Consider the following 25,567-nt stretch of genomic DNA (forward strand, 5'->3'; position numbering starts at 1 on the left):
ATAAAAATAAAATAATACATAGATTAAATTGCATTTTAGAACTAAGTCAATGTGTTGCTGATCCTTTTGTATAGATTAGTGCCCTCACCCACCCCATTTCTATGTGAGGTTGATAAAACTGGTATAAATCACTACCCATTCAAAACTCTTCTGGAACACCAGTGACTCTGATAACCCTCTGATACTGGGACTTTCCAAATTTATGTAAATTGAGGCTTCAAATAAAAATACTTCTCATATTTATAAGCAATTTGCCATCTTACTTTCTAAGCAGGAAAATTTCAGATTTGCAGAAGTTAACTTTTAAGCTTTTCTGAGCACAGAAATTGGCATTGCCAATACCAAGTCTAGGAGTTGAACTCAAATAGGAAGTAATTGATTTTTCAAAAAGGAGAGAGAGTGAAACTGAAATGGGATGCAAAAATGGAAATCAGCTTCACTATAGACAAATATGGTGGTAATCTGCTATTATACTTTGGGGAAATTAATCCATACCACATATATACAATAATGGATATCAACCTACTAGTTGTGACCAAAGAAAAGGGCATATGAATAACTTTCTGAGATGTGCTGGGCAGTATCAACATTAAAAAACTACATGAAGATCAATTTCCCACACATAAAAGGACAGATAAGATGACAATTAAACTCAATTATATACTAATATCAAAGCATTAAGGAAAATCTACAATATCGATACTATATAGATCTACAAATTAGAATTAATCTTCAAATAGCTTCTTTAATCTTCCCTATGACTAAAGAGAGAAACAAATGAAACAAATAGTCAAATTTAGATGTGAAACAATGTTAACACATGATGAATCAAATGTGAAAAGGAAACAAAAATTGCTTTCTAGGAAAAAAAAAATCTTGTTAGTCGTCTGACCCTGGACAAGTCACTTAACCTTAAAGGTCTCAGAAAAAAAAATCATGTACATAAAATATTTAACTTAAGCCTAAAACGTAATGTAAGCATTCACTTCATAAAACCCTTTTGGAGATAAATTGAAATATGACAATAAAAACCTCTGCAGCAATCTCCAAAGTGAGATTTTATAAAAGTTAGTATAAAAAATGAAATTTAGACTTTAGAAATATTTCAACAACAGTTCAAAATACAGATATCTCAACCTGATTCTTTCCAATAGGTTAATATAATATATCTACATCATTCAAAATGTGTGTCATCTAGTAAGGAAGAGATTATAGAATTGTCAGATTCACTTGACCTGTTCAATTGACCTGCATAGTTTTATTTTATTTTATTTTATAATTACAAATTTTTTGACAGTATATATGCATGAGTAATTTTTTTATAACATTATCCCTTGTATTCATTTTTCCAGATTTTCCCCTCCCTCCCTCTACTCCCTCCCCTAGATGACAGGCAATCCCATACATTTTACATGTGTTACAGTATAACCTAGATACAATATATGTGTGTAAATCCAATTTTCTTGTTGCACGTTAAGTATTGGATTCCAAAGGTATAAGTAACTTGGGTAGATAGACAGTAGTGCTAATATTTTACATTCAATTCCCAGTGTTCCTTCTCTGGGTGTAGTTGTTTCTGTCCATCATTGATCAACTGGAAGTGAGTTGGATCTTTTTATGTTGAAGATATCCACTTCCATCAGAATACATCTTCATACAGCATTGAAGTATACAGCGATCTTCTGGTTCTATTCATTTCACTCAGCATCAATTGATGTAAGTCTTTCCAAACCTCTCTGTATTCATCCTGCTGGTCATTTCTTACAGAGCAATAATATTCCATAGCCCTCATATACCATAATTTACCCAACCATTCTCCAATTGATGGACATCCATTCAACTTCCAGTTTCTAGGCACTACGAAAAGGGCTGCCACAAACATTTTGGCACATACAGGTCCTTTTCCCGTCTTTAGTATTTCTTTGGGATATAATCCCAATAGTAGCAATGCTGGGTCAAAGGGTATACACACTTTGATAACTTTTTGGGCATAGTTCCAAATTGCTCTCCAGAATGGTTGGATTCTCTCACAACTCCACCAACAATGTATTAGTGTCCCAGTTTTCCCACATCCTCTCCAACATTCATCATTATTTGTTCCTGTCATCTTAGCCAATCTGACAGGTGTGTAGTGATATCTCAGAGTTGTCTTAATTTGCATTTCTCTGATCAGTAGTGATTTGGAATACTCTTCCATATGAGTGGATATAATTTCAATTTCATCATCTGAGAATTGTCTGTTCATATCCTTTGACCATTTATCAATTGGAGAAAGGTTTGATTTCTTATAAATTAGGGTCAGTTCTCTATATATTTTGGAAATGAAACCTTTATCAGAACCTTTAACTGTAAAAATATTTTCCCAATTTGTTACTTCCCTTCTAATCTTGTTTGCATTAGTATTGTTTGTACAGAAACTTTTTAGTTTGATGTACTCAAAATCTTCTATTTTGTGATCAATAATGATCTCTAGTTCTCCTCTGGTCATAAATTCCTTCCTCCTCCACAGGTCTGAGAGGTAGACTATTCTCTGTTCCTCTAATCTATTTATGAACTCATTCTTATGCCTAAATCATGGACCCATTTTGATCTTATCTTGGTATATGGTGTTAAGTGTGGATCCATATCTAATTTCTGCCATACTAATTTCCAGTTTTCCCAACAGTTTATTTCAAATAATGAATTTTTATCCTTAATGTTGGTATCTTTGGGTTTGTCAAAGACTAGATTGCTATAAATGTACCCTTTTTTGTCCTTTGTACCTAATCTGTTCCACTGATCAACTGGTCTATTTCTTAGACAGTATCAAATGGTTTTGGTGACGACCTGAGTTTTTAACAAAGATTCCATCCTTCTTCATCTAAATGAATTGAGGCTCAGTCTGAAGAGGAACATGACAGAAAGGTACAAAAAATAAATGAGCTCCTTCCCTTCTAAATAGAAGGTTAATACTGGAATAAGTCTAAATATTAGAATTATTAATAAAATGCTACAAAAGGGAAAATTTTAAGCAGAAAATAAAAGAATCTACTAACTGGATACAGTTATTATAATTTAAATATTGACTGTACTGAGTGCTATAGAAATTCATTCAATTCTCATTGCCTGGACATGAAAGGATAAACATGGCTGGTGTAATTTTATGATCTCTTAACCCAATCTTCAAAACAATATTGGTCAAAAACCATAAAGAAAATATCATATACTATAGAAGATTTTTTATACTATTGGACTATCTGCTGGAAAAATTCAATTTTTACATCATTTTTATATCATAATATAGCTTTTGATATTTTACCTTCTAAAACTCTTATGATATTTAAAACATGCTACTTTCACTTTATAACTACTTACTTTTATTATTTTTCTCACCCTTGTGGGAAATAAACTTAGCTAAAACAAACTTAGGAAAATGTGTTTGCCGAAAGGGAGAAATTAAATAATTGTCATTGGCTTCATATGTAAAAGATAACAATCTAATCTAATAATAATCTAACGTTTTAGCAGGAACATAAAAAGGATAAAAAAACTATCCTAATTAAATCATTTTATTGATCCATTCAGCCCAGTATTATCTCTCCTACCATCAATCAAGAGGAGAAGATTGTTGCCTTTCCATAACACTGACCTCAGAAGAAGGGAAGTAAGTCAGTCATCTTTAATTTCACTAAATCTATTAAAGGTCATTTCACCAATAAGTACTTAGTGATTTACACTTTTGGTCAGTCAGTTCTATCAATAATCATTTGCTTAATTTTGCTACCCACTATGAGAATGCAATGTAATAATTTACTCATCTGGAGACTATCATCTAGCAACTTCAACTATTCAGAACACAGCAAAGAAAAAGAAACTTCTATTTTGGTTATTCAAAGTCTATAATGTACTTTATCCACCTATCACACAAATAAAGTCAGTCTCAAAATATAATAAAAATGACAATTCTACCCAAATTAATTTATTTATTAAATGTCATACTAATAAACTTAATTTTATAAAGCTAGAAAAATAAAATTCTTCTGAAAAAGCAAAAGATCAAAAATATAAAGAATTTTGAAAACAAGTGTGAAGGAAAGTAGCCTATCTATACCAGATCTCAAACTGCTTCATTATAAAGTAATAATTATCAAAACTACCTAGTACTGGTCAAGAAATAGAATTTTGGATCAACAGAATAAATTAATTACACAAAACATAGTAGTGAATAACCAGAGTAATGTAATGTTTAATAAACTCCAAAACCTCTTCTTTTGGAAAAAAAAGTCACTATTTGATTTTAAAAAATAAAAAAACTTGGGAAAACTAGAAATCAGTGTGGCAAAACAAGACATAGATCAACACCTTATCCCAAATTCCAAGATAAGATCAAAATTGGTAGATAATTTAAGTATAAAAGATGATACTCCAAGCAACTCCAAAGAATAAAGAATAATTTATCTATCAAATATTTGGATAATATTTTAGGAATAAACAAGAGCTAACATTACTAGATATAAAGATGGACAATTTTGATTAAATTAAATTAATAAGATTTTGTATAAACAAAACCAATGCAACCAAGATTAGAAGGTATAGAGGGCCTAAACTCTGGAGAAGTATACTTGAAACAAGATGTTAACTCAGTGGAATTGATGAGATGATGGTTCTCTAGTTCACATAATTTTTTGTACTAATTATGGTGATATAATGGCTCTCTAGTTCACACATAATCAGTATGCTGTAATGATGTAATTACAATAAGGTATTTAAGGGCTAAATTTAAAAGGTCTCTAGGGTTAACTGTGATAACCCAGGACTCTGAGATTAAGAGTCTTATGCTCTACCAACTAGTTCCTTAATGTTTCTATGATCTTTTGTAGACATGCTCCTCACATTTGCTCCTCAGGTGCCCACCCCAAGATATCACCCATGTAATGTAACACCATAACTTTTGGAAATGCTTTTCTTACTGAAGTAAAAGCATCAGCAACATACATTTGATACATAGTAGGGCTATTTTTCATTCCCTGTGGCAAAAATGTCCATTCATATCTTTTATAAGGCTCAGCTAAATAAACACTGGGTACTTTTCAGCAAAATCTCTTCATAACCTCCTTATCAAGAAAGATAGAATAGAAACATCCTTAATGTCTATAACCCAAAGATGCCATTCTCTAAACAATTGAGTAGGAGATGGAGGTCCAGGCTGAAGGGTTCCCATAATTTCCATCTGTTCATTTACTTTTCTTAAATCAGTCAAAATCCTCCATTTTCTAGATTTCTTTTTTACAACAAGAAGGAAAGGAGAAAGCTAGAAAGCAATTCAAGTATTTCTGACAAAGGCTTCATTTCTCAAATATATAGAGAACTGATCCAAATTTATGAGGATACAAATTATTCTCCAATTACTAAAAAAAGGATAGGAACAGGCAGTTTTCAGAAAAAAGAAATAAAAGATATCTAAAGACATATGGGAAAAAATCATCTAACTCAGTATTGATTAGAAAAATTCACATTACAACAACTCTGAGGTACTATCTTATGTTGGCTAATACTACAGAAAATGAAAACAAGAAATGTTGGATCGGATAAGGGAAAATTGGGACCATTGATGGAGCTGTGAAGTAATCCAACCATTCTGGAAAGTAATTTGGAAATATGCTCATTATGTCAAAACTGTGCATATCCCTTGATTCAGCAATACTGAATACTGCTAGATCTATATTCCAAAGATATCCCAAAAAAGGTAGGGGGGAAGGAGGACCTATTTGTACAAAAATATTTATTGCAGTTCTTTTTTGGTGGCTAAGAATTGGAAATGGCTGTCCCTCAGCTAGGGAATGGTTAAACAAGTTGTGGTATGATTGTGATGAACTGTTATTGTGCTATAAGATATGACAAGTAGGATGACTTTAGAAAAACCTGGAAATAGTTGCATGAACTGATACAATGTAAAGTGAAGACAACCAACAGAACATTATATACAGTAACAACAATGTTATACAATGAAGAATCGTAAATGTCTTATTTTCAGCAATATAATGATCCAAGAAATTCCAAAGAACCCATGATAAATCATTCTATCCACCTACAAAGAACTGATACTATTTGAATACAGAATTAAGTGCTTTTTTTTCCACTTTCTTTTTCATTTATTCTAATTTTCTTGTACATAATGACTAATGAGAAAATCTTACATGATTGTACATGGATAACCTTATTTGCTTGCCATCTCAGGGAGGAAAAAAGACAGGGAGGAAAGAAAGAACAGAATTTGAAATTCAAATCTTTTTTTTAAATGCTAAAAAAAATGTTTTAATATGTAATGGAGGGAAAGGGATCCATATGTGCAAAAATGTTTGAACAGTCCTTTTTATGGTGGCAAGGAACTAGAAATTGAGTGCATGCCTATCAGTTGGAGAATAACTGAATAAGTTATAGTATATGAATGATATAGAATATAATTGTTCTATAAGAAACTAGGAGCGGTAGTGAAATGAGCAGAACCAGGAGATCAGTATACACAGCAACAAGACTATATGACAATCAATTCTAATAGATGTGGCTCTCTTCAACAATGTGATAATTCAAACTAGTTCCACTTGTTCAGTGAGGAAGAGAACCATCTACACCCAGAGAGAGAACCATGGGAACAGAGTGTGGAACACAACACAGCATTCTCACTCTCTCTGTTGTTATTTGCTTGCATTTTGTTTTCTTTCTCAGTGTCTCTTTTTCTTCTTGATCTGATTTTTTTTGTGCAGCAAGATAACTGTATAGGGGCAGCTAGGTGGCGCAGTGGATAGAACACCATCCCGGAATTCAGGAGGACCTGAGTTCAAATCTAGTCTCAGACACTTAATACTTCCTAGCTGTGTGACCCTGGGCAAGTCACTTAACCCCACCCTCAGGGGGGAAAAAAAAGATAACTGTATAAATATGTATACATATATTGGATTTAACATGTATTTTAATATATTTAACATGAATTGGACTACTTGCCAGCTACGGGAGGAGGTGGGAGAAAGGAGGGGAAAATTTGGAACAAAAGGTTTTTCAAGGTTCTTACCCATGCATATATGTTTTGTAAATAAAAAGCTTTAATTTTAAAAAAAAAGAAAGAAATAAAAATTTCAGAAAACCTGGAAGGACTTATATGAACTGATGCAAAGTAAAGTGAGCAGAACGAAGAGAACATTGTGTATATAGTAATAGCAATATTGTATGAAGAAGTGTGAATGAATTAGCTATTCTCAGTAATCTAAAACAATCCCAAAGGACTCATGATGAAAAATGTTACCTGCCTCCAAAGAAAGAATTTATATTATTTGAATACATCCTGAAGCATATTATTTTATTTTTTTCTTGGTATTCATGTACATTCATTTCTAAAATACACATTTCTTTTTGAATCATGTTTGGAGAGACAAATCAGAACATAAAGGAAAAACCATGAGAGAGGGAAAAAAAGGAAAAAAGTGAACAGAGCATGTGTTGATTTACATTTAGTCTCCATAGTTTTCTCTCTGGATGCACATGACATTTTCTATCCAAAGTTTGTTGTGATTGCCTTGGATCACTGATCCACTGAGAAGAACAAAGTCTTTCATAGTTAATTATCACACAATCTTCTGTTTTTACATATAATGTATTTCTGGTTCTGCTTGTTTTGCTCATTATTAGTTCATGTAGATCTTTCCAGGCCTTTTGGAGATCAGCTTGTTCATCATTTTTATAAAACAATAATATTCCATTCTGAAGCATAAAAAAAAGAAAGAAACGATCAGCAGAATGCTTTCAGAAAAATCTGAAGAGCCTTACATGAACTGATGCTAAGTGAAGTGAATAGAACCAAGAGAAAATTGTACACAACAACAAGTTTATGTGATAATCAATTCTGATAGATGTGGCTTTTTTTCCCAGCAGCAAGGTAATTGACACCAGTTAAATTGGTCTTGTGATGAAGAGAACCATCTGCACCCAGAGAGAGGATTGTGGGGATTGATTGTGAATCACAACATAGTATTTTCACTTTTTCATTGTTTACTTGTTTTTTTTATTTCTTTTTCAATTTTTTTTCTTTTTTGATCTGAGCTTTCTTGTACAGAATGATGATTGTGGAAACATATAGATGAATTGCACGTTTAAAGATATATTGGATTATTTGCTATCTATGGGAGGAGTAGGGGAAAGGGAGAGAAAAGAGGAAACGGAGAAAAAAATTGGAACACAAGGTTTTGCAGGGGTAAATGTTAAGAACTATCTCTACATATATTTTGAAAATAAAAATCTTTTTACAAAAAGAAAAGAAAAAAAAAACTAACCTCTAAGTCACTGGTGAAGGAGTTACTCCAGTAGTTTAATTTGAATTTTATAAAACCATTCACATAGAGGAGCTGGCATCATTCCAACTAATCATTAAAGAAGCATTTATTTATTTGGGTCATGATTTAATAAAATGAGACTCTTTAATGAATTCAGAAATAAAAGAGAAAGAGGACAGATGCAAAGAATTTCATTCAAAGAACAATTCCCTCCACTGCTATTTCTACTCTGAGTAAAATAACAGGAATAAAATAAGGGACATACTAAGTGTGCTTCTTTTCTTGTTCTATAGATGCAGCTAGGAAAAGACAAGATTTTTGTAATACCACACTCAATTTAAAGCACCTGTCTATCAGGATGTGGGAAACAAGTTTGCCAAAAAACCTTCTTCAGAGCTGTGGTCAGAGGGAAAATATATCCAGATGCCTTAAGGTTCTTTTTGCAAAAAAGAAAACAGATTTTTCTCTAAAAGTTGGCCTAGTAGAAAATAAAGACTGTGTTAATTTTTTTAACTTATTTTAATAAAATTTTCTGGAACATTTCAATATCATTTACTCAATGCGTGGTATTCCAATTCCTTTGATAAGCAGAATAAAGGTTTTTATTTCATTGTAGCTTTTCTATCAGGTTTATTTCTTTTTTAGAAAAAAAATCTGTAGCATAATTGTCCAATCTTCATATGTAAACCCAGAAATATAAATATTACTGAAGCGAAATGACAAATAAATTTTCACATCTAAAATGTATAAGGAATTATTCAAAAGTCACAATAGTAACTCCATCTAAAATGTATAATTGGTCAAAGAAAATTGACACCTCATTTATTTATAAGAAAAAAAAAATTTAATAATCATTAGAAAGAACATTTAAATTCATTAATAACAAAAATTTTTACAAGTTAAAACAGTTTGAAAGTACCATCTCACATCCTGATCAAATTGTCAAAAAGTCAATACTAGCAGAATTGCAAAAAAGCAAACAAACACCCAGAATCTTTTTGAAAACTTTCACTTTCTGTATAAGTTACAAAAGTAATCAAATAATGACTTTGACCCAATAATTCCATTCTTTTGAATATATCTTGAAAGTATTATTAAAAACACTAAAAATTTGTTCCAAGATTTTTCAAAACAGCATTAATCATGTAATTGCAAAAAAATGGATGCCCAATAATTGGGGATTGGTTAAGGAAAATTGTACATTTTTAACATAATGTAATATTCAAAGGCAATTAATATTAAAAATCTGGGAACTACTTATGAAATGATACAAATTTTAAAAATAAGAATCAGATGATATATAAGCTATAATCATATGAAAAAAAGTCACTATAGATACCAGCCAAGTTTATAAAGAGGAAGGGGTACTTCCTAATTCTTCAATATAACTAATCCATAAAGACCCAGAAAACACACTAAACCAAGTCTTGATTGGGGAAATCCATGCAAAAAATCATAAAGAATCATTTTTTGAGCCAATTTGGAAAAGGAAACAGTGAAGTGTGAGGAACTGGGAACTGAGTCTAATTAGGAGGGCCTAGAGCAGAGGCTTCCAGTTAGGTACTATATAAAGGTGCTAAAACTATGAAATAAATAGGATGTTAGAACTAGCAAGTAGTGACCTCATATAGTAAAAAGAAGAGAAACAGATGCCAACTGGCAAATCTATCTGTCATGCCAAAAGAAATCATATATCCAGCAAGGCTAAAGGAAGGGACTATGCTTAAGATTGTGGACCAGCAATGACACAGAGTGGTCATGGCCTTAGGTTATGTACTGGACAAGGAACAAGAAAAGGCATACTGAGCATTTATGGATTTGATACCCACAAAGAGAGCATGTTCTAAGGTCCAGCCCCAGATTAGTTTGAAGCCTGCAAAAGAAAGCTCAACTCATTTTAAGAGGAATAAGCAGTTCTGTCACTAAACCTACTTAAAGTCTTCCAGGTACCTCATAATACTCTTGAGCCTGCTGAAGATCCAAACAGAGGCAAACTCACAATTGTATTGCCCATACCAAATCCAGGTCAGAAGCTTATAAAATTCAAAACCCATGACAAGTCTCACACTCAATCAGTACATTTTGAACTCATTGAAAACTCAAGAGATCCCCAACCTGTGCCACCCCTAAGATCCCTAAAGAATAAAATATTTGATATTCAAAGAAAGTAGCAGAAAGATCAAAGAGATCATAAAACAAGGATATACACAAACCCAAATAATCTATTCAGAAATAATCAAAGTGTGGTCCTAATACAAAATCTGAAATCAGAAGTAAGGCTATAATGGTAAAAGTCTAAACACACACACACACACACACACACACACACACACACACACACACAAGAATTCCTCTTAAAAAGTTATTATGGTATCCCCTATCAGGGACACTCAGGATATAAATCCAGAAGAAAAGAATGATTCCAAAATATCTACAAGAAAAGCCTTAAAGAAAACAACAACAAAGCAGTTTAGGCACAAATTCATTTAGAATTCCTAAAAGAAATGGAAAGTTTTAAAGAAGAGTTAAATGATTTTATAACTGAAATGAGAATGCTAGAGAAAAGAATTGGAAAAGAAAAGAGCATTATGGAGGAAAGATATAGAATATATAGAATAGCTTAGCATAAGAGATATAAAACCTTACTCAAGGAACATACTCCTTGAAAACAGAATGGACTAAATAGAAGTTAATTTATGAGATACCGAGAAATATTAAAATAAAGTCAAAAGACTCAAAAACATTAGAAAATATAATGGTAAAATGCTACAAAAATCAATTTATAAAAAGAAATGTTTCAACAACATATAGAAAGAACCATGAGGCAAAGAACCTCTTTTTTGGGGAGGAGGGATATTTTTTATTTCTTGATTTTATAAGGCAGTTGAATTTAAGTGACTAGCCCAAGTTCACACAGCTACTTCTTTTTATTATTATAATACATATGTAGAAAGAGGTCCTCACACCAACCCTACAACTTTGTCCCTGTCAATTTCCAACTCTGCTATCCTCTTCTAACTGAATTTTCTCTTTCCAATTATCCTTGTGGCACCTGGTCAATAATCCTAATTAGAGTATTAGACAATTCTGTTTAAATTAGTTCTTCTGGTGTCCTTACTTGTCCAAATGGTAATCCTTTTTTATTTTATAAACTCACTAGAAGTGTTAGTCTTAATAAGACATTCTCTCTCTTTGAAGTTGCTCATCTACTGCTTAAGTTTATACCCTACCCCAAGCAAAATACTGCTCCCCCCAACAAAACACACACACAAGGAAAATATTGTGAATGATGTTAAATGCTTTCTTTTCCCCTGTATCAGGCTAACTCTCATGATACCATATTACAAATATGTCATGTATAGGCATAATGAATATACCTATTTTTGTGTAGTTCTGGCAAGTAAAAATTGGGCTGGTGCCAATTCTGATTTTTCTTCTCTTTGCTAATAAATTTTAAAGGCCTTCCTCCCCAGTAATTTTTGTTTAGCCTTAGGAGGAAAGAAACATCATATTCCTACTGGATCTGTACAATGGGATTAATAAAGTTTGTTAAGGGTAATCCTCTTTCTTTTGGCCTAAAGTGTCCTTTTATGTTCCTCTTCAACCTTCATTCCAAGCTGCTCTAAGACTAGGGAATCTGACTTTCAAAGAAGGTTGCTTATTTCTTATCCCACTCCCACCCAAAACTCCACTCAGTTCTTTGTACTAACTCTCCCCAAGCACATGTGAATTTGGGAGGGAGGAGAGGATTTAAACTGCATTTCCTTCTACTCCTCCACTTCTATTTTTTAAAATTGAAGTTTCAAAAAAAATTCAAATTGACTTTCAATTTTTAAAAAAATTGAATAAGTAATCAAAGTAATAACTAGAATGCCTGAGTAAATTTTTCTTTTGTTGTTTTTAAGACTAACAAGTTTGCTTAATTCTTATAGCTAACAAACATAAAACACTCTTATGAAGAAATAAAGGTAGCTCAATGAAGTTGACTTGCTAATTATTAAGGCACATCATATAACAAATAAAAACGTTTAGCATTATCATTCGTATTAAAAAAGTAATTCAAAAATAGAATCATACCTAGAAAGACTTACACTATAGCACTCCTATACCAAGGCACAAATACATAATTTTATGCAAGTGACATTAAGTTAAATGAATATCAAGGACAACTTAAAGAGTAAAAGAGAAAAAAAAAGTCATTAAAAAAACAATACTTTGGGGGCAGTTAGGTGCCACAATGGGTACAGCACCAGGAGGACCTGAGTTCAAATATGTCTCAGATACTTAACACTCCATAGCTATGTAAACCTGGGCAAATCACTTAACCCGAATTGCCTCAGGGGAAAAAAAAAAAACAATACTTTGTCTATAGAGAACCAAAGGAGGAAAAGTTGAAGAAATCTATCCTTGTATTGGGAAGACAGCTTGGAAATAGAGGCTCAGTCATATGTCTGTGTGTGTGTGTGTGTGTGTGTGTGTGTGTGTGTGTGTGTGTGTGTGTGTGTGTGTGTGTGTGTAGACAAACACTACTAGCTACAAACTACTTCCTTGCTTGTCTCTCTAAAGTTATTTGAGTATCACCAGGTTGGAGCACTTGGGGGAGGGAGAGGGCAGTACCAACTGTCTGCAAGGTCTGAGATAACTGCCCAGGTTTATCATGTCCTAAAAATAGTTCTGCTTAAAAATATGACTTATTTTAATAACTAAAATCCACAACTTCAATTCTAATAATTTTATATCATTATTAAAGATCATCTGATATTCATTGGAGAAGGGAATGACTAATACTTTAAGAAAACTGTTCATATACTCTTTTGTAAAGTAATTCAAAATATTTTGTCTTTTAATCTTCAAATTTAATACATGCATAATTCTGAAATGGGAAATGAATTTTCTAAGACTAAGAAAGAGCCTAATTAAAGTTCTTAATAAAATTAGAAATTAAACCTGGACACATGTTTGATACTTTTCCCTCCTTACTTCAGTGCTTTAAAGTGTCTGTTTAAATTAATACCACACAATTTCCCTAATATTTACAAGAACAAGGAAATAGTAATATTGATTTTTCCCATACTGGGATGACATGTTCAAATTTCTGTGCCAGTTGAACACAGGAACAAATAAGAAAAGTCAGAGGTAAAGTCTCCAAAAAAGCATGTCTTAATTGAACTTCTTTCAACAACACAGGATGGGGAAATCACTCTGAAAACAAAAGCCTCTCAAAGCTATCAATAATGGTTTCAGTAGGAAATTCACAACCACATTATTTTCTAGTATGTCACACTATAGTGTAGTGGGATGGATGTTTATCATAGCTTTCAAGAACAGTTTCATTAGTCACTCCTTGTGTATACATTTGGAAACAAGTTGGACATACTTCATTTGATCCTTCCCTAAAGAGAAAAGAAGATTCAAGAAAGGGTCCCTTGATTTGTCCAGGCACAAGCTAGAACCCAGGTCCTGTGACTTTAAGTACACTGCTCTTTCTGCTACCCATCAAAACTGCTCACTTATGTTTATGAAAAGGATAATAATTCCTCAAATTAATGAGGCTTGTGATACAAGACTCTTATAGTGACAAAATGTGAGATGAACTAAACTTTGGTGAAATATACTGTAACTCTTCAGGTTAAAAGTTGGCATTCATTTGGAGTCAATTCCAACAATATAGCGGGATATCTCAAGGTCTTTTATCTAATCCACCTTTTGACAACAAAGCTCCATCTGTATAACCAAATAACAGATAAATCACCAAAAGCTAACTAATTAAATTAAGACCTTTATGGTGAAAAGGCATGAAAAAATCCTGCCTCTAGGGGAACTACTAAAAAATATTTCACTTTCATGAAAATCTGAAATATAAATTTCATATACATTTGATTATACTATTTTATTTTTCCTTTTCAACTACAGATTTGTTGTTATTCAGATCTATGAAACTCTCAGTTTCTAAAGGGATAATTGTTTTGCCCAGGGACACACAACTTATTTATTTCAAAGGTGGAACTTGAACCAGGTCTATCTGAGTCCAAAGTCAGCTCTACATATCCATAACCCAACACGATCTCAAATGAATAATAATAATAATATTAAGAAGAGTTAGATTATGCCAATGTATTTAAAGAGAAGAGCAATTAAAAATATTGAGGATACTCATCATAAATCAATGTTGTCATGTAGATTACTTGGAATGTAAAATTATTCAATTTCTCCCTATTTTGTGTAACTGTTTTTAAACATTTTTTTTCTTTTGAACATTAAGAAACGCTTTTGAATAGTTTAATATTATTGTGTCAGTAAGAAATTAAATTTGACCTAAATTTATTTTTTTTAATTTGCCTCTTATCTTGAAGTTTTAATTACTATCTGAAAAATATTTAATTACTGTCTGAAAAAAAAAAAAAGGATAATTTTTAATCAACTGGAGAGACAGAAGGGAAAAAGATATGAGAGTTATTCCAAAGAGTAGGGTGCCATCTAGTGATTATAATCATGTCTTACCAAATATATTAACTATCCCAAGATTACTGCTAAACTTAGCTCCCTCATTTTAATCCTCTCATTATACATTTTCTATAAAGTTTTCAAATAGGCTGAAAATGTGAACTTTTAAAATGGAACTCAAATCAGAAATATTAATTTTATGCCTTCTTGCGACCAAAATTCTAAAGACTTATTTTAAAAAGCATAAGCACATAGAAAGGTAAATAAAGCAAGGATTAAATTATAACCAAAGGATTAAATTATAACCAAAGGATTAAATTATAACCAAAGGATTAAATAATAACCAAAATATTTTAAAAAATCAAAAATTTCTCATAGTTTAGGGTTTGGGTTTGTGGAAATGAAGGATGAAAGTGGGAAGTAGTCACTTTGAAACTCTGTCTACTTTAATTTCCTCATTTTTATATAAACTAGGAATAACAGAACCTTGCAAAGTTGGGAGGATACAATAGGATATTTGTAAATCACTTTGCAAATTTTAAAGTAAGAAAAAATGCCTGCTATTATGGTAATGATAATAGTATCATTTTGGGGAAAATTAAATCAGTGATCATTTCCAGGTCAGATTAGAGAAGGCACCCAAAGAGACCAATCAGGAAGATATTAAAGTAAACCAGGTATGAAATAAAGACTTACACTAAGGTTGTGACTGCAGTATGAGGGAAAGAAAGATGAGAGACCTCATGAAGTAAGAATCCATAGAGCTTGCTGACTAATGAGATAAGTGAGGAAGAAAGAATGAAATAAACATTAATTAAGCACCTGCTCCAAGACATACACTGTGTTAAGCACTTTATCAGTGTTATATCACTTAATCCTTACAAGAACCCTTGGAGATAAGTGTTATCATTATCTCTACTTAAAAATTGAGAAATTTGAAGCAGACATAGGCTGTATTTGAACTTAGATCTTCCTAATTCTGGATGGTTCAGAGCTTTATTTCCTATGCTACTTAGCTATCTACTGAGATAAGGAGTAATTACATAACAGTAATTACATAACAGTTAGCATTTTAAGAAGTAGTTGAGGGGCAGCTAGGTGGTGCAGTGGATAGAGCACCAGCTCTATCAGAAGGACCCGAGTTCAAATCTGGTCTCAGACACTTAACACTTCCTAGCTGTGTGACCCTGGGCAAGTCACTTAACCCCAGCCTCAGGGGGGAAAAAAAGAAGTAGTTGAGGGGAAAGAGCCACAATGGTGGAGAAAAGGCAATTATTCACTTGAGCTCTAACAATTTCCTCTCCAAACAGAATTAAATAATGAATTCTGGAGCTGCAGAACACACAAAAGGACAGGGTGAAGCAATATTCCAACTAAAGCAATATAAAAGATCAGCAAGAAAAGTCTATTCCATCAGGGTAACACTGAAGCATAATCCACTTTATGTTAAGCTAGTACAGGCCAGGCCTCAGGAAACCAGCAACAGACTTTGGGGAAACTGAATCAATGGTAGCAGTGACAGTTTCCTGACCTCTCAGTACACACATAGTAAGTGGGGCTGGGTAACTAGTCAGAAGGAGATATAAAAGCCCCTTTGCTAGCACAAGGGGCAAGACTGAAGAGAATCATAAAGCATTCATTCAATAAAGTTAAACTTTACATTCCTACATGGGAATCAAGTCCTAAGAATTTTCTCATTATTAGGGCAGTTATAAGGAGTTTTCATAAACAAAGAGCATAGGTGTGAGTTGAATATCTAAAAAATTATAAGGGATTTTTTAAAAAGAGCATGAAAAATAGGAATGCACTGGAAGAAAGGAAAAGGGAGAGACAAAATGGAGCAAATTAGCTCACACAAAAGAAGTATCAAAAAGGTTTCACAGTGGAGGGGAAGATGGGGAAAGCAGAGAGAACGCATGAATCTACCTCTTGTAAGAATAAAAAATGATTAACATATACACTCAATTGGATACAGAAATCTTTCTTACCCTGTGGAAAAGGGAGGGGAAGAAGATATGAGAAAGGAGTAGGAGGACAGAATAAGTAAAGCAGTAATCAGAAGCAAAACACTTTTGAGAATGGACAGGCTGAAAGAGAGAATAAGTTAAGAATAATTTAAGCCTGGGGGAAAAGGATGAAAGTAAACATAGAGTAATCATAACTGTGAAAAATATTTATAGCAAGTTTCTCTGATAAAGACCTAAATTCTCAAAATATGGAGAAGTGAGTCAAATTTATAAAAATAAGAGCCATTACTCAATTGATAGTCAGAGGCCATTAACAGGCAGTTTTATACAATGTCTAAGTAATTAAAGCTATCTATATTTATTTGAAAAAACAATGTTCTAAATCACTATTTATTAGAGAAATGCAAAATAAAGTAAATCTGAATTACTCCACACTAATCAGACTGATTAATATGACAGAACAGAAAAATAATAAATGTTGAAAAGAATATAGGAAAATTAAGACACTAATGTTGTTGGTAGAGATGTTCTGTGAAGCTATTTTGACCCAGTAATACTAATACTAGACATTTATACCGAAGAGATAAAAAAATAGAAAAAGGACCTATATGCATAAAAATATTTATAGCAACTCTTTTAGTTATGGCAAAAAATTGGAAATTGAAGAGATTGGGAATGATGGGAATCATCAATTGAGGAATGGCTGAATATATGACTGTGATAGAATGTTACTGTGCCATAAGAAATGACAAGAAGGAAGCTCTCAAAAAAATCTGGGAAGACTTATATGAACTTGATAGGGCTTGAGGTCCCTTTAAGATTCCTTTCTAATTCCCCAATCAATGGCAGACCTTGATTCACAAATCTTGGTCAAAGGCACCCTTAGAATATCCGAGCCCAGCCCCCACTATCAGCTCAGCTTCCCCCAGCCCTCACCTGATCTGAGCTAACTGAAAAGCCCGCCAGAACTTGGAACTGCCCACAATCTTTTGGGTATAAAAGAGGTGAGCCGGAACTCCCTCGTTGCAGGAGCCCTCCCAGCCAACACATGGTATCCTTCCAGCCATGTAAGGGTTCCTGCCTGCCCAGAGGCCACCTCTAGCCCTGGTGTCTAACTGAGCTTTACTTCCAAATTCCTAGAATAAACCTTTTATTTATCAATCTAGATTTTCGGGCCTGTAAATTCATTTTACAGGGGACACTGTGCCTCATGGGATTATCTATGTGCCAAGAAATGGGGTTCCCCCTTTCCTTTCCCTCATTAAACTGATACAAAGTGAAATGAAAACAAACAAGAGACTAGTGTGCACAGTAACAACAATATTGTATTATAATCAATCCTGAATGATTTAACTATTCTCAGCAATATAAAGATCCAAGACATTTTAGAAAGACTTTTTGATGAAAAGTACTATCCATCTCCAGAAAAAGAATTGATGGAGTCTAAATGCAGATCAAGGAATACTTTTTTAAAGTTTATTTTTCTTGGGCTTTTTTTTAGATCTTATTTACTTTCACAACATGACTAACATAGAAATATGTTTTACATGTCTTCACATGTATAACCTATTTCAAATTGCTTGCCTTTTCAATAAGGAGAGATGGGAAAGAATTTGGAACAAAAGAATTTTTAATAACATTAAAATTTGTTTTTTTAATGTGTAATTGGGAGGGAAATACAATATTTAATTTCAAAAAACAAAGTACAAAGAGACACTTCCTCCTTAAGCTTCCTACAGTGATGAAATCATAGGTCCACTAAGAAACAAAAATGTAAACTCCTTAAGAGCAATGACCAATTTATTTCTCTCTTGGCTTCTATAGTGCACATATATGATCAAACATGTAAATATGCTTGCGTATATGTATTTGTATATGTGTATATACACACACATACACATATCTCACTCCCATCAAATGATTGGAAAAAAGGCTCCTATAATGCACTCCAAAACTTTAGAGCAAGATAGGAATACCACCTAATAGCTGGCAAGAAAAGGCCTTCCATCTTTAGAGAAATGTGAACTGTTTGACTGTCAAAGGAACAAGGAACAAAGCCAAAAGCATGGAAATTGGGTATGTGTAGAGAACATTAAGAATGACTTGACTAAAGCAAAAGTATTATGAAGAAAAATAATAAAATGAACTCTTGAGAAGGAAGATAATTAAAAGAACAGCTTAAATGGTACAGTAGGGAACTTAGATTAGATACAAAGGACAATAGATTTGTTGAGCAGGGAAGTGATATGATGAAAAATGATGTTTAAAAAGGCCATTCTGGAAACCAAATATAATCTCCTGCTATTTTAGAAGGTGGCAGCAGTAGACCAGTTACTAACTGATGAGGACCTCTGTTGGAGAAGTGGAAATTCAAGGAAATTAGCATGATTTTTATTTTGTGTTATATGCTTCAAATGGCTTGAATTTTGAAAATCCTCAGAAATCCAACATCAACAGACATTAAGATTACTGGCAAACATAAAGAAAACTTACCATATTTGTCTCGTAAGCCAACGGTACATCTAAAGACTCCTCCAAAAGCCACATCTTCACCAAAAATTACTGAAAAATAAGATAATCGTTAAAGAATATAGTTTACTACAAAATACATAATACATTAACATTACAATATAATATTATGCACTTCTACTTGACTAAATCATATTTACACTTAAGACATCAAAAGAGTCAATATGAAACAGAACTTAAGACTCATTAAATGAGTCAATTTGGAATAGAACTTTGAATTTATTAAATCCTTATGTAAGGAAACAGACTGAGAGAGGATAAGTGTCTAAGATCACATAGATAATTTGGCAGCAAATCTAATACTTGAAATCAGGGAATCCTAATTTCTTTTTTGTTTTTTGGTTTTTTTTACTATCTTGTTGCCTCAATCAAGTGAGATAATATATGTAAAGCACTTAACATAGTTTCTAGCATATGCTAAGTATTTAATAAATGCTTATCTCCTTCCCTTTCTTCAAAAGGATCTCGAATAACTCCTTCAAATAGTTACAGGTGTTTGCAAATTTATCCATAATTGTTTCAAAACTCAATTTACAAAATGTGAGCATGAAATAGAGCAGCAGTGAGGATTAGTGATAGAAAGAACTTGGTTTAAATCCTGCACCTGAAAGATACTGGTTTGTGAAACTGTGCAAGTCACAGTGCTCCAGGCAACTCCCTAAGAATACAAATTGCCAAATAAATAATCATCTATACTGGCATAGCAAGCTCTCTATACCAGGAATTCTTAACCTGGGATCCAAGAATTTGATATTTTAAAAATATTTTCGTAATTGTGTTTGTCTAGAGTTTGTTTCCTTTATAATCCTATGTTTTTGTTTTTGTTGTTTGTTGTTTGGGGTTTTTTTTTGCCTTTAAAAATATGATTCTGAGAAGAGGTCCATAGATTTCACCAGATTACCTTCTTAGGTCTGTGACAAAAAAAAAAAAAAAAAAAAAAAAAAGGTGAAAAACCTCTGCTTGACACACATGAAATACTTGATTCAGAAAAAATAAATAATAATAATAATGTCAAAGATTTTATATTGTTGTATTTGTGTGTGTATGGATGTATGTGTCTTTTTCAAGGAGAGTCAGGTAAAAGAGTAAAGAGTCATCTTATAGCTAAAAGAGTAAAGGTTTTTTTTACAATCTTTTCCCTTACAAGCCATGAAGAATGGGTTTCCTTAAAATGCTAATGAAAATTCCAACTACCCAAGAGAGATAGTGTGGAACTAAGGAAATTTGCTTGTATGACAATGTACTCTGATCCCAGAATACATTTCTATGGAGGTAGATAGGAAGGTAATAAAAATTCTAAGGTTGTTAATACTTGACAACACACATTTTTTTTTTTACTGTGAAGATACTGAAGTAGAGAGATGGGGGGAGAAGATATGGAGTAAATAAATTTTGCCTTAATTCAGAACTCTAGAGTTTTAAATCTTAATATAGAAAGCATTAGCCAGTTTACCCTCCCTATAATAATTTGGATTCGTTATATGTTGCCCTTAACAGTCAGCATTATTAGTGAATTTTGTGCCTGGTAGTGTTGATGAATTGTAACTGATCTGTCCCTAAGCTCTGACCAATAACATATATACCTGAGTAACTTTTATATGCTAAAAAAGATAGCTAACTTTTAGAAGTTTCAAATCCTTAATCTTCATCTCAAAACACCATATTCTAGAAAAATGAGTTAATATTTAAATATTAGATTTGAAAAATGGATTTGGATCATGCTAGTAATTAATTTCATACTCTATTAATTTCATTTCATATTATTATTATATTATTATAATTAATTTCATAATTGTACTATGTTAAAAAGATGGCCTGAGAGTCAAGAATCTTATGCTCTAACTCTGGCTCTACTGCAGGTACTGACCTATTTCCTTATATGGAAAGAAAAAAGGATTGAACTAAAAGATTTCTAAACTCTCATCCAACTATAAAATTCCATGATAATAATAATAAAAAAGTAAACATATGTATAAATAGAGAAAATTTTATCAACAATCATCAGATTTGGCTCAAAGAGGAAATATAAGACATTTAGTTTCATAGAGAAATTTATCTCAATCTACAGTGAAGTAGGAGCAGAATGATAAAAGAAAAAAGAGAGAGGCTTTAAAAGGGAAGGATTTATTTGAGAGAGGTGGTGCTCAGAAGTAAAACAGGAAGAAAGGAAAAGGAGAAAGGAAAGAGAAAAGTATAACTTGGGGAAAATAAGATAGCAGGAAATATAGAGTTATTCATTATAATTGTGAATCCGAATAGGATGAATTCTCCCATAAAAAAGAAGTGGAGCTTAGACTGGATTAAAAGTTAGAATTTTACAGTGTGTTATTTATAAGAAACATATTCAAAACAGAGTGATACATATAAGGTTAAGGTAAAAACCTGGAGCAGAATTTATTAGTTTCAGCTAAAGAAAAAAAAAAAAAAAAAGCAGGAGATCCTGATCTCAGATCAAGCAAAAGCAAAAAAAAGAACTAATTAAAAGAGATAAGAAAGGAAACTACATTTTTGCTAAAGGTTACTATAGATAATTAAGTACTATCAATATTAAACATATAGGCATCAAGTGGTATAGCATCCAAATTCCTAGAGGAGAAGTTAAAAGAGCTAAAAAAAGAAATAAATACACATACATACATTCCTTTTAAAAACACTAGAGAGTAAAGGAATAAATGGAGTTTTGGATACAAAATAAATCAACTTAAATTATCAGCATTTTAAAATATTACAAAGTCCAATAGCAAGAGATGCAAAGAAAGATTCCATTTAAAATAACTATAGATAATAAGAAATATTTGGGAGTCTACCTGTCAAGGCAAAGTCAGAACACAACTACAAACTACTTTCCACACAAAGGCAGATCTAATCAACTGGGAATATACCAAGTGTTCATGGGTAGGCTAAGCTAATATAATAAAAATGATAATACTACCTAAATTAACCACTTATTTAGTGCCATACCAATCAAACTGCCAAGAAATTGTATTACAGAGCTAGAAAAAAATAATAACAAAGTTCATCTGGAAGAACAAAATATTAAGAATTTCAAGGGAATTAATGAAAAAAAACAAACAAACAAACAAAAAAAAAAAAAAAAAAAAAAAAAAAAAAAAAAAAAACAATGAAGGTGGCTGGAAGGCTACCAGACCGAAAACTATATTACAAAGCAACAATTATCAAAATCATTTGGTACTGGCTAAAAAACAGAGTAGTCGATCAGTGGAATAAGTTAGGTTCACAGGACAAAATAGCCAATGATCATGGTAATCTAGCATTTGATAAACCCAAAGACCCCAGCTTTTGATATAAGAACTCACTATTTGATGAAAAATTGCTGGGAAGGGGCAGCTACGTGGTGCAGTGGATAGAGCACCAGCCCTGAATTCAGGAGGACCTGAGTTCAGATCTGGTCTCAGACACTTAACACTTTCTAGCTGTGTGACCCTGGGCAAGTCACTTAACCCCAGCCTCAAAAAAAAAAAAAAATTGCTGGGAAAATTGGAAATTAGTATGGCAAAAACTAAACATTGACCCACACCTAATGTACACCAAGATAAGGTTGAAATAGGTCCATGATTTAGACATTAAGATGATATTATAAGTAAATTAAAAGAACAAACGATTGTCTATTTCTCAGATCTATGGAGAAGGAAGGAATTTGTGGCCAAAGAAGAACAGAATATATTATGTAATGTAAAATGGATAATTTTGATTATATTAAGCAAAAAGTTTTTATACAAACACAACCAATACAGACAAGATTAGAAGAGAAGGAATAAACTGGGGAAAATTTTTTATATCCAAGAGTTCTGATAAAAGCCTCATTTATAAAAGAGAACTGATTCATATTTATAAGAATACAAGCCATTCTCCAATTGATAAATGGTCAAAGGATATGAACAGACAATTTTCAGGTAAAGAAATTAAACCTATTTCTAGCCATATGAAAAAAAAATGCTCTAAATCACTATTGATCAGAGAAATGCAAATTAAGACAACTCTGAGCAACCACAACACACCTCTCAGATCAACTAAGATGACAGGAAATGATAATGTATGTTGGAGGGGATGTGAGAAAACTGGAAGACTAAAACATTGTTGGTGGAGTTGTGAACACATCCAATACTGTAAAGTAATATGGAACTATGCCCAAAAGGCTATCAAACTGTGCACATACGCATTGATACAGCAATGTCTCTTCTGGGTCTGTATCCCAAAGGAGGGATACATAAAGTATATCACAAAGGAGGGAAAGGAACCCACATGTGAAAAAATGCTTGTAGCAGCGTTTTGTGTAGTGGCGAGGAATTGAAAACTGAGTGGATGTCCATCAGTTGGAGAATGGCTGAATAAATTATGGTTTATGAATGCTATAGAATATTATTTTTCTATAAGAAATGATCAGCAGGTTGATTTCAGAAAGGCCTAGAGAGACTTACATGAACACATGATAAGTGAAGTCAATAGAACTCATTGTACAATAGATTATGTGTTTATCATTTCTGATGGATGTGGCTGTTTTTCAACAGCGAGGTGATTCAAGCTAATTCTAATATATTTATGATGGAGAGAGCCATCTGCATCCAGAGAGAGGACTGTAGTGACTGAGTGTGCATAACAATACAATATTTTCATTTTTTGTTATTGTTTTCTGCTTTTTGTTTTCTTTCTCATGTTTTTCCTTTTTGATCTGATTTTTCTTGTGCAAGCATGATAAATGTAGAAATATGTATACAAAAATTGCACATATTTAACATATATTAGATTACTTGTGATCTAGGGGAAGGGGTGGGGAAAGGAAAGGAAAAAAAAATTTGGAACACAAGATTTTGTAAGGTTGAATGTTGAAAATTATCTCTGCATATATTTTTAAAATAAAGAGCTTTATTTTTTTTAAAGTTTCGGTTACACAGACACAAAAATAAAACATTAATTCATCATGCCTTTTCTCCTTTTACATCCAAAATATTTAAGCTCAAAATTGTTGTGATACAGAAGCCACCTGCCAGTGGCTGCTGGAGGTCTTGGTTATTATTTTATTTAGTAGCTGAGATTTATATATTCACCTTAAAGTTTGTAAAGTATTTTATATATGTTCTTGCATTTGAATCTCACAACAACCCTGTAAGGTAAGTACTATAGCTATTATTACTCTTATTTTAGAGATGAGGAAAGTGAGATTTTAGAACTTTAAGTTCCTCTGCTTCTTTCTTCTCCTACTCTCCATCATCCTCTCCCTCATTCCTTTTTTTCTTCTCCTTTACCTCCTCTTCTTCTTGCTCTGTCCAAGTAGTGAGTCATACCCTTAAATGCAGGTTCTCCACCCACAGAAAAATAAATTTTGATCACTATAGCTTGCGAGGTGTCTTGGAATTTACAGCTTAGATTTTATTTCTCCTTATTTAATTATCCTCATTTTTCTCCAAAAAAACTGAGACAATTAATTTTCATCTCATATAGCTTTCATTTATAATTTCTTCAAATATAGCTCCTGTAAACTAAGCTCTGAAAAAACCTCTAAGATTCAAATAGAGCTACTTGACTATCTTTTTAAACCCAAATCACCTTGGCTTTCACTGGCCAATAATAAGCCTCAGCTCAAGGCTCACTTCCTCATTGCTGGGGTTTTGATGGTTCAGAGTTAGTGTAAATACATTGGTTTTTGTTCAGGCCATAAGCTCAGGGGTTATTCCCCTCTAAGACTGATACTTTTGTGAAAGCAGACTAGGCTATCTTTTGCCTCCATTTTTACTCAGCATTTCACTACTGAATGGGTGTTGCTTCAGACAAATTTGAAATCCTGGAAAAACTTTAATTTTAAAAGACCAAGATCTCCCACTGCAACTTAGACCATCTCCAGTTATCCTAACTGAGCTCTTGCCACTGGATTCCACTAACTCTGTATAAAAGAGTGAGGCTGATGAATTTGCACAGCTCTCTCCCACTTAAATTTACTTATAAGTCAAAGACATAACCCTTCTGATGTCATCAACTTTCTTCTAGGAGTAGTACAACAATAGTCCTCTAGTCCAACTCCCTCATTGTAAAATATGGAAATGAAAAGTTAAGTTACTTACCCATGTTTACACAACCAGAAAATGTCTGAAACAAGATTTTAAATGATCTTAAAAATATCATTTCTTCATGGTATTATTTGAGTTCTGGTTTTCTGCCTTAAAATACCATTTTTTTAAAAAATAATCTTATCCAAAAAATTTATTAAGAACTTATTAAGCACAAGTCACTCTGCTAGGCACTGAAGAAGATAAAAAGATAATTACCATAGCTCCTTCTCTCATGAAATTCACATTTTACTTGGTCAGG

General features: G+C 32.5%; 1 protein-coding gene across 4 annotated transcripts in view; it reads right to left on the reverse strand.

The window, feature by feature from the left end:
- BCKDHB (branched chain keto acid dehydrogenase E1 subunit beta) overlaps window positions 1-25,567 on the reverse strand; it is a 265,833-nt gene that overhangs the window by 220,008 nt on the left and 20,258 nt on the right. For all 4 annotated transcript variants that reach the window (XR_012489252.1, XM_074310453.1, XM_074310456.1 and 1 more), the window contains exon 3: window positions 19,208-19,276. Coding sequence is in view for 3 of the 4 variants with exons in the window: in XM_074310453.1 (XP_074166554.1) it covers window positions 19,208-19,276 (69 nt within the window). In the remaining variant the exon portion in view is untranslated. The remainder of the gene's footprint in view (window positions 1-19,207; window positions 19,277-25,567) is intronic.

The sequence above is a fragment of the Sminthopsis crassicaudata genome, chromosome 4 (assembly GCF_048593235.1).
Source record: "Sminthopsis crassicaudata isolate SCR6 chromosome 4, ASM4859323v1, whole genome shotgun sequence".
NCBI lineage: Eukaryota > Metazoa > Chordata > Mammalia > Dasyuromorphia > Dasyuridae > Sminthopsis > Sminthopsis crassicaudata.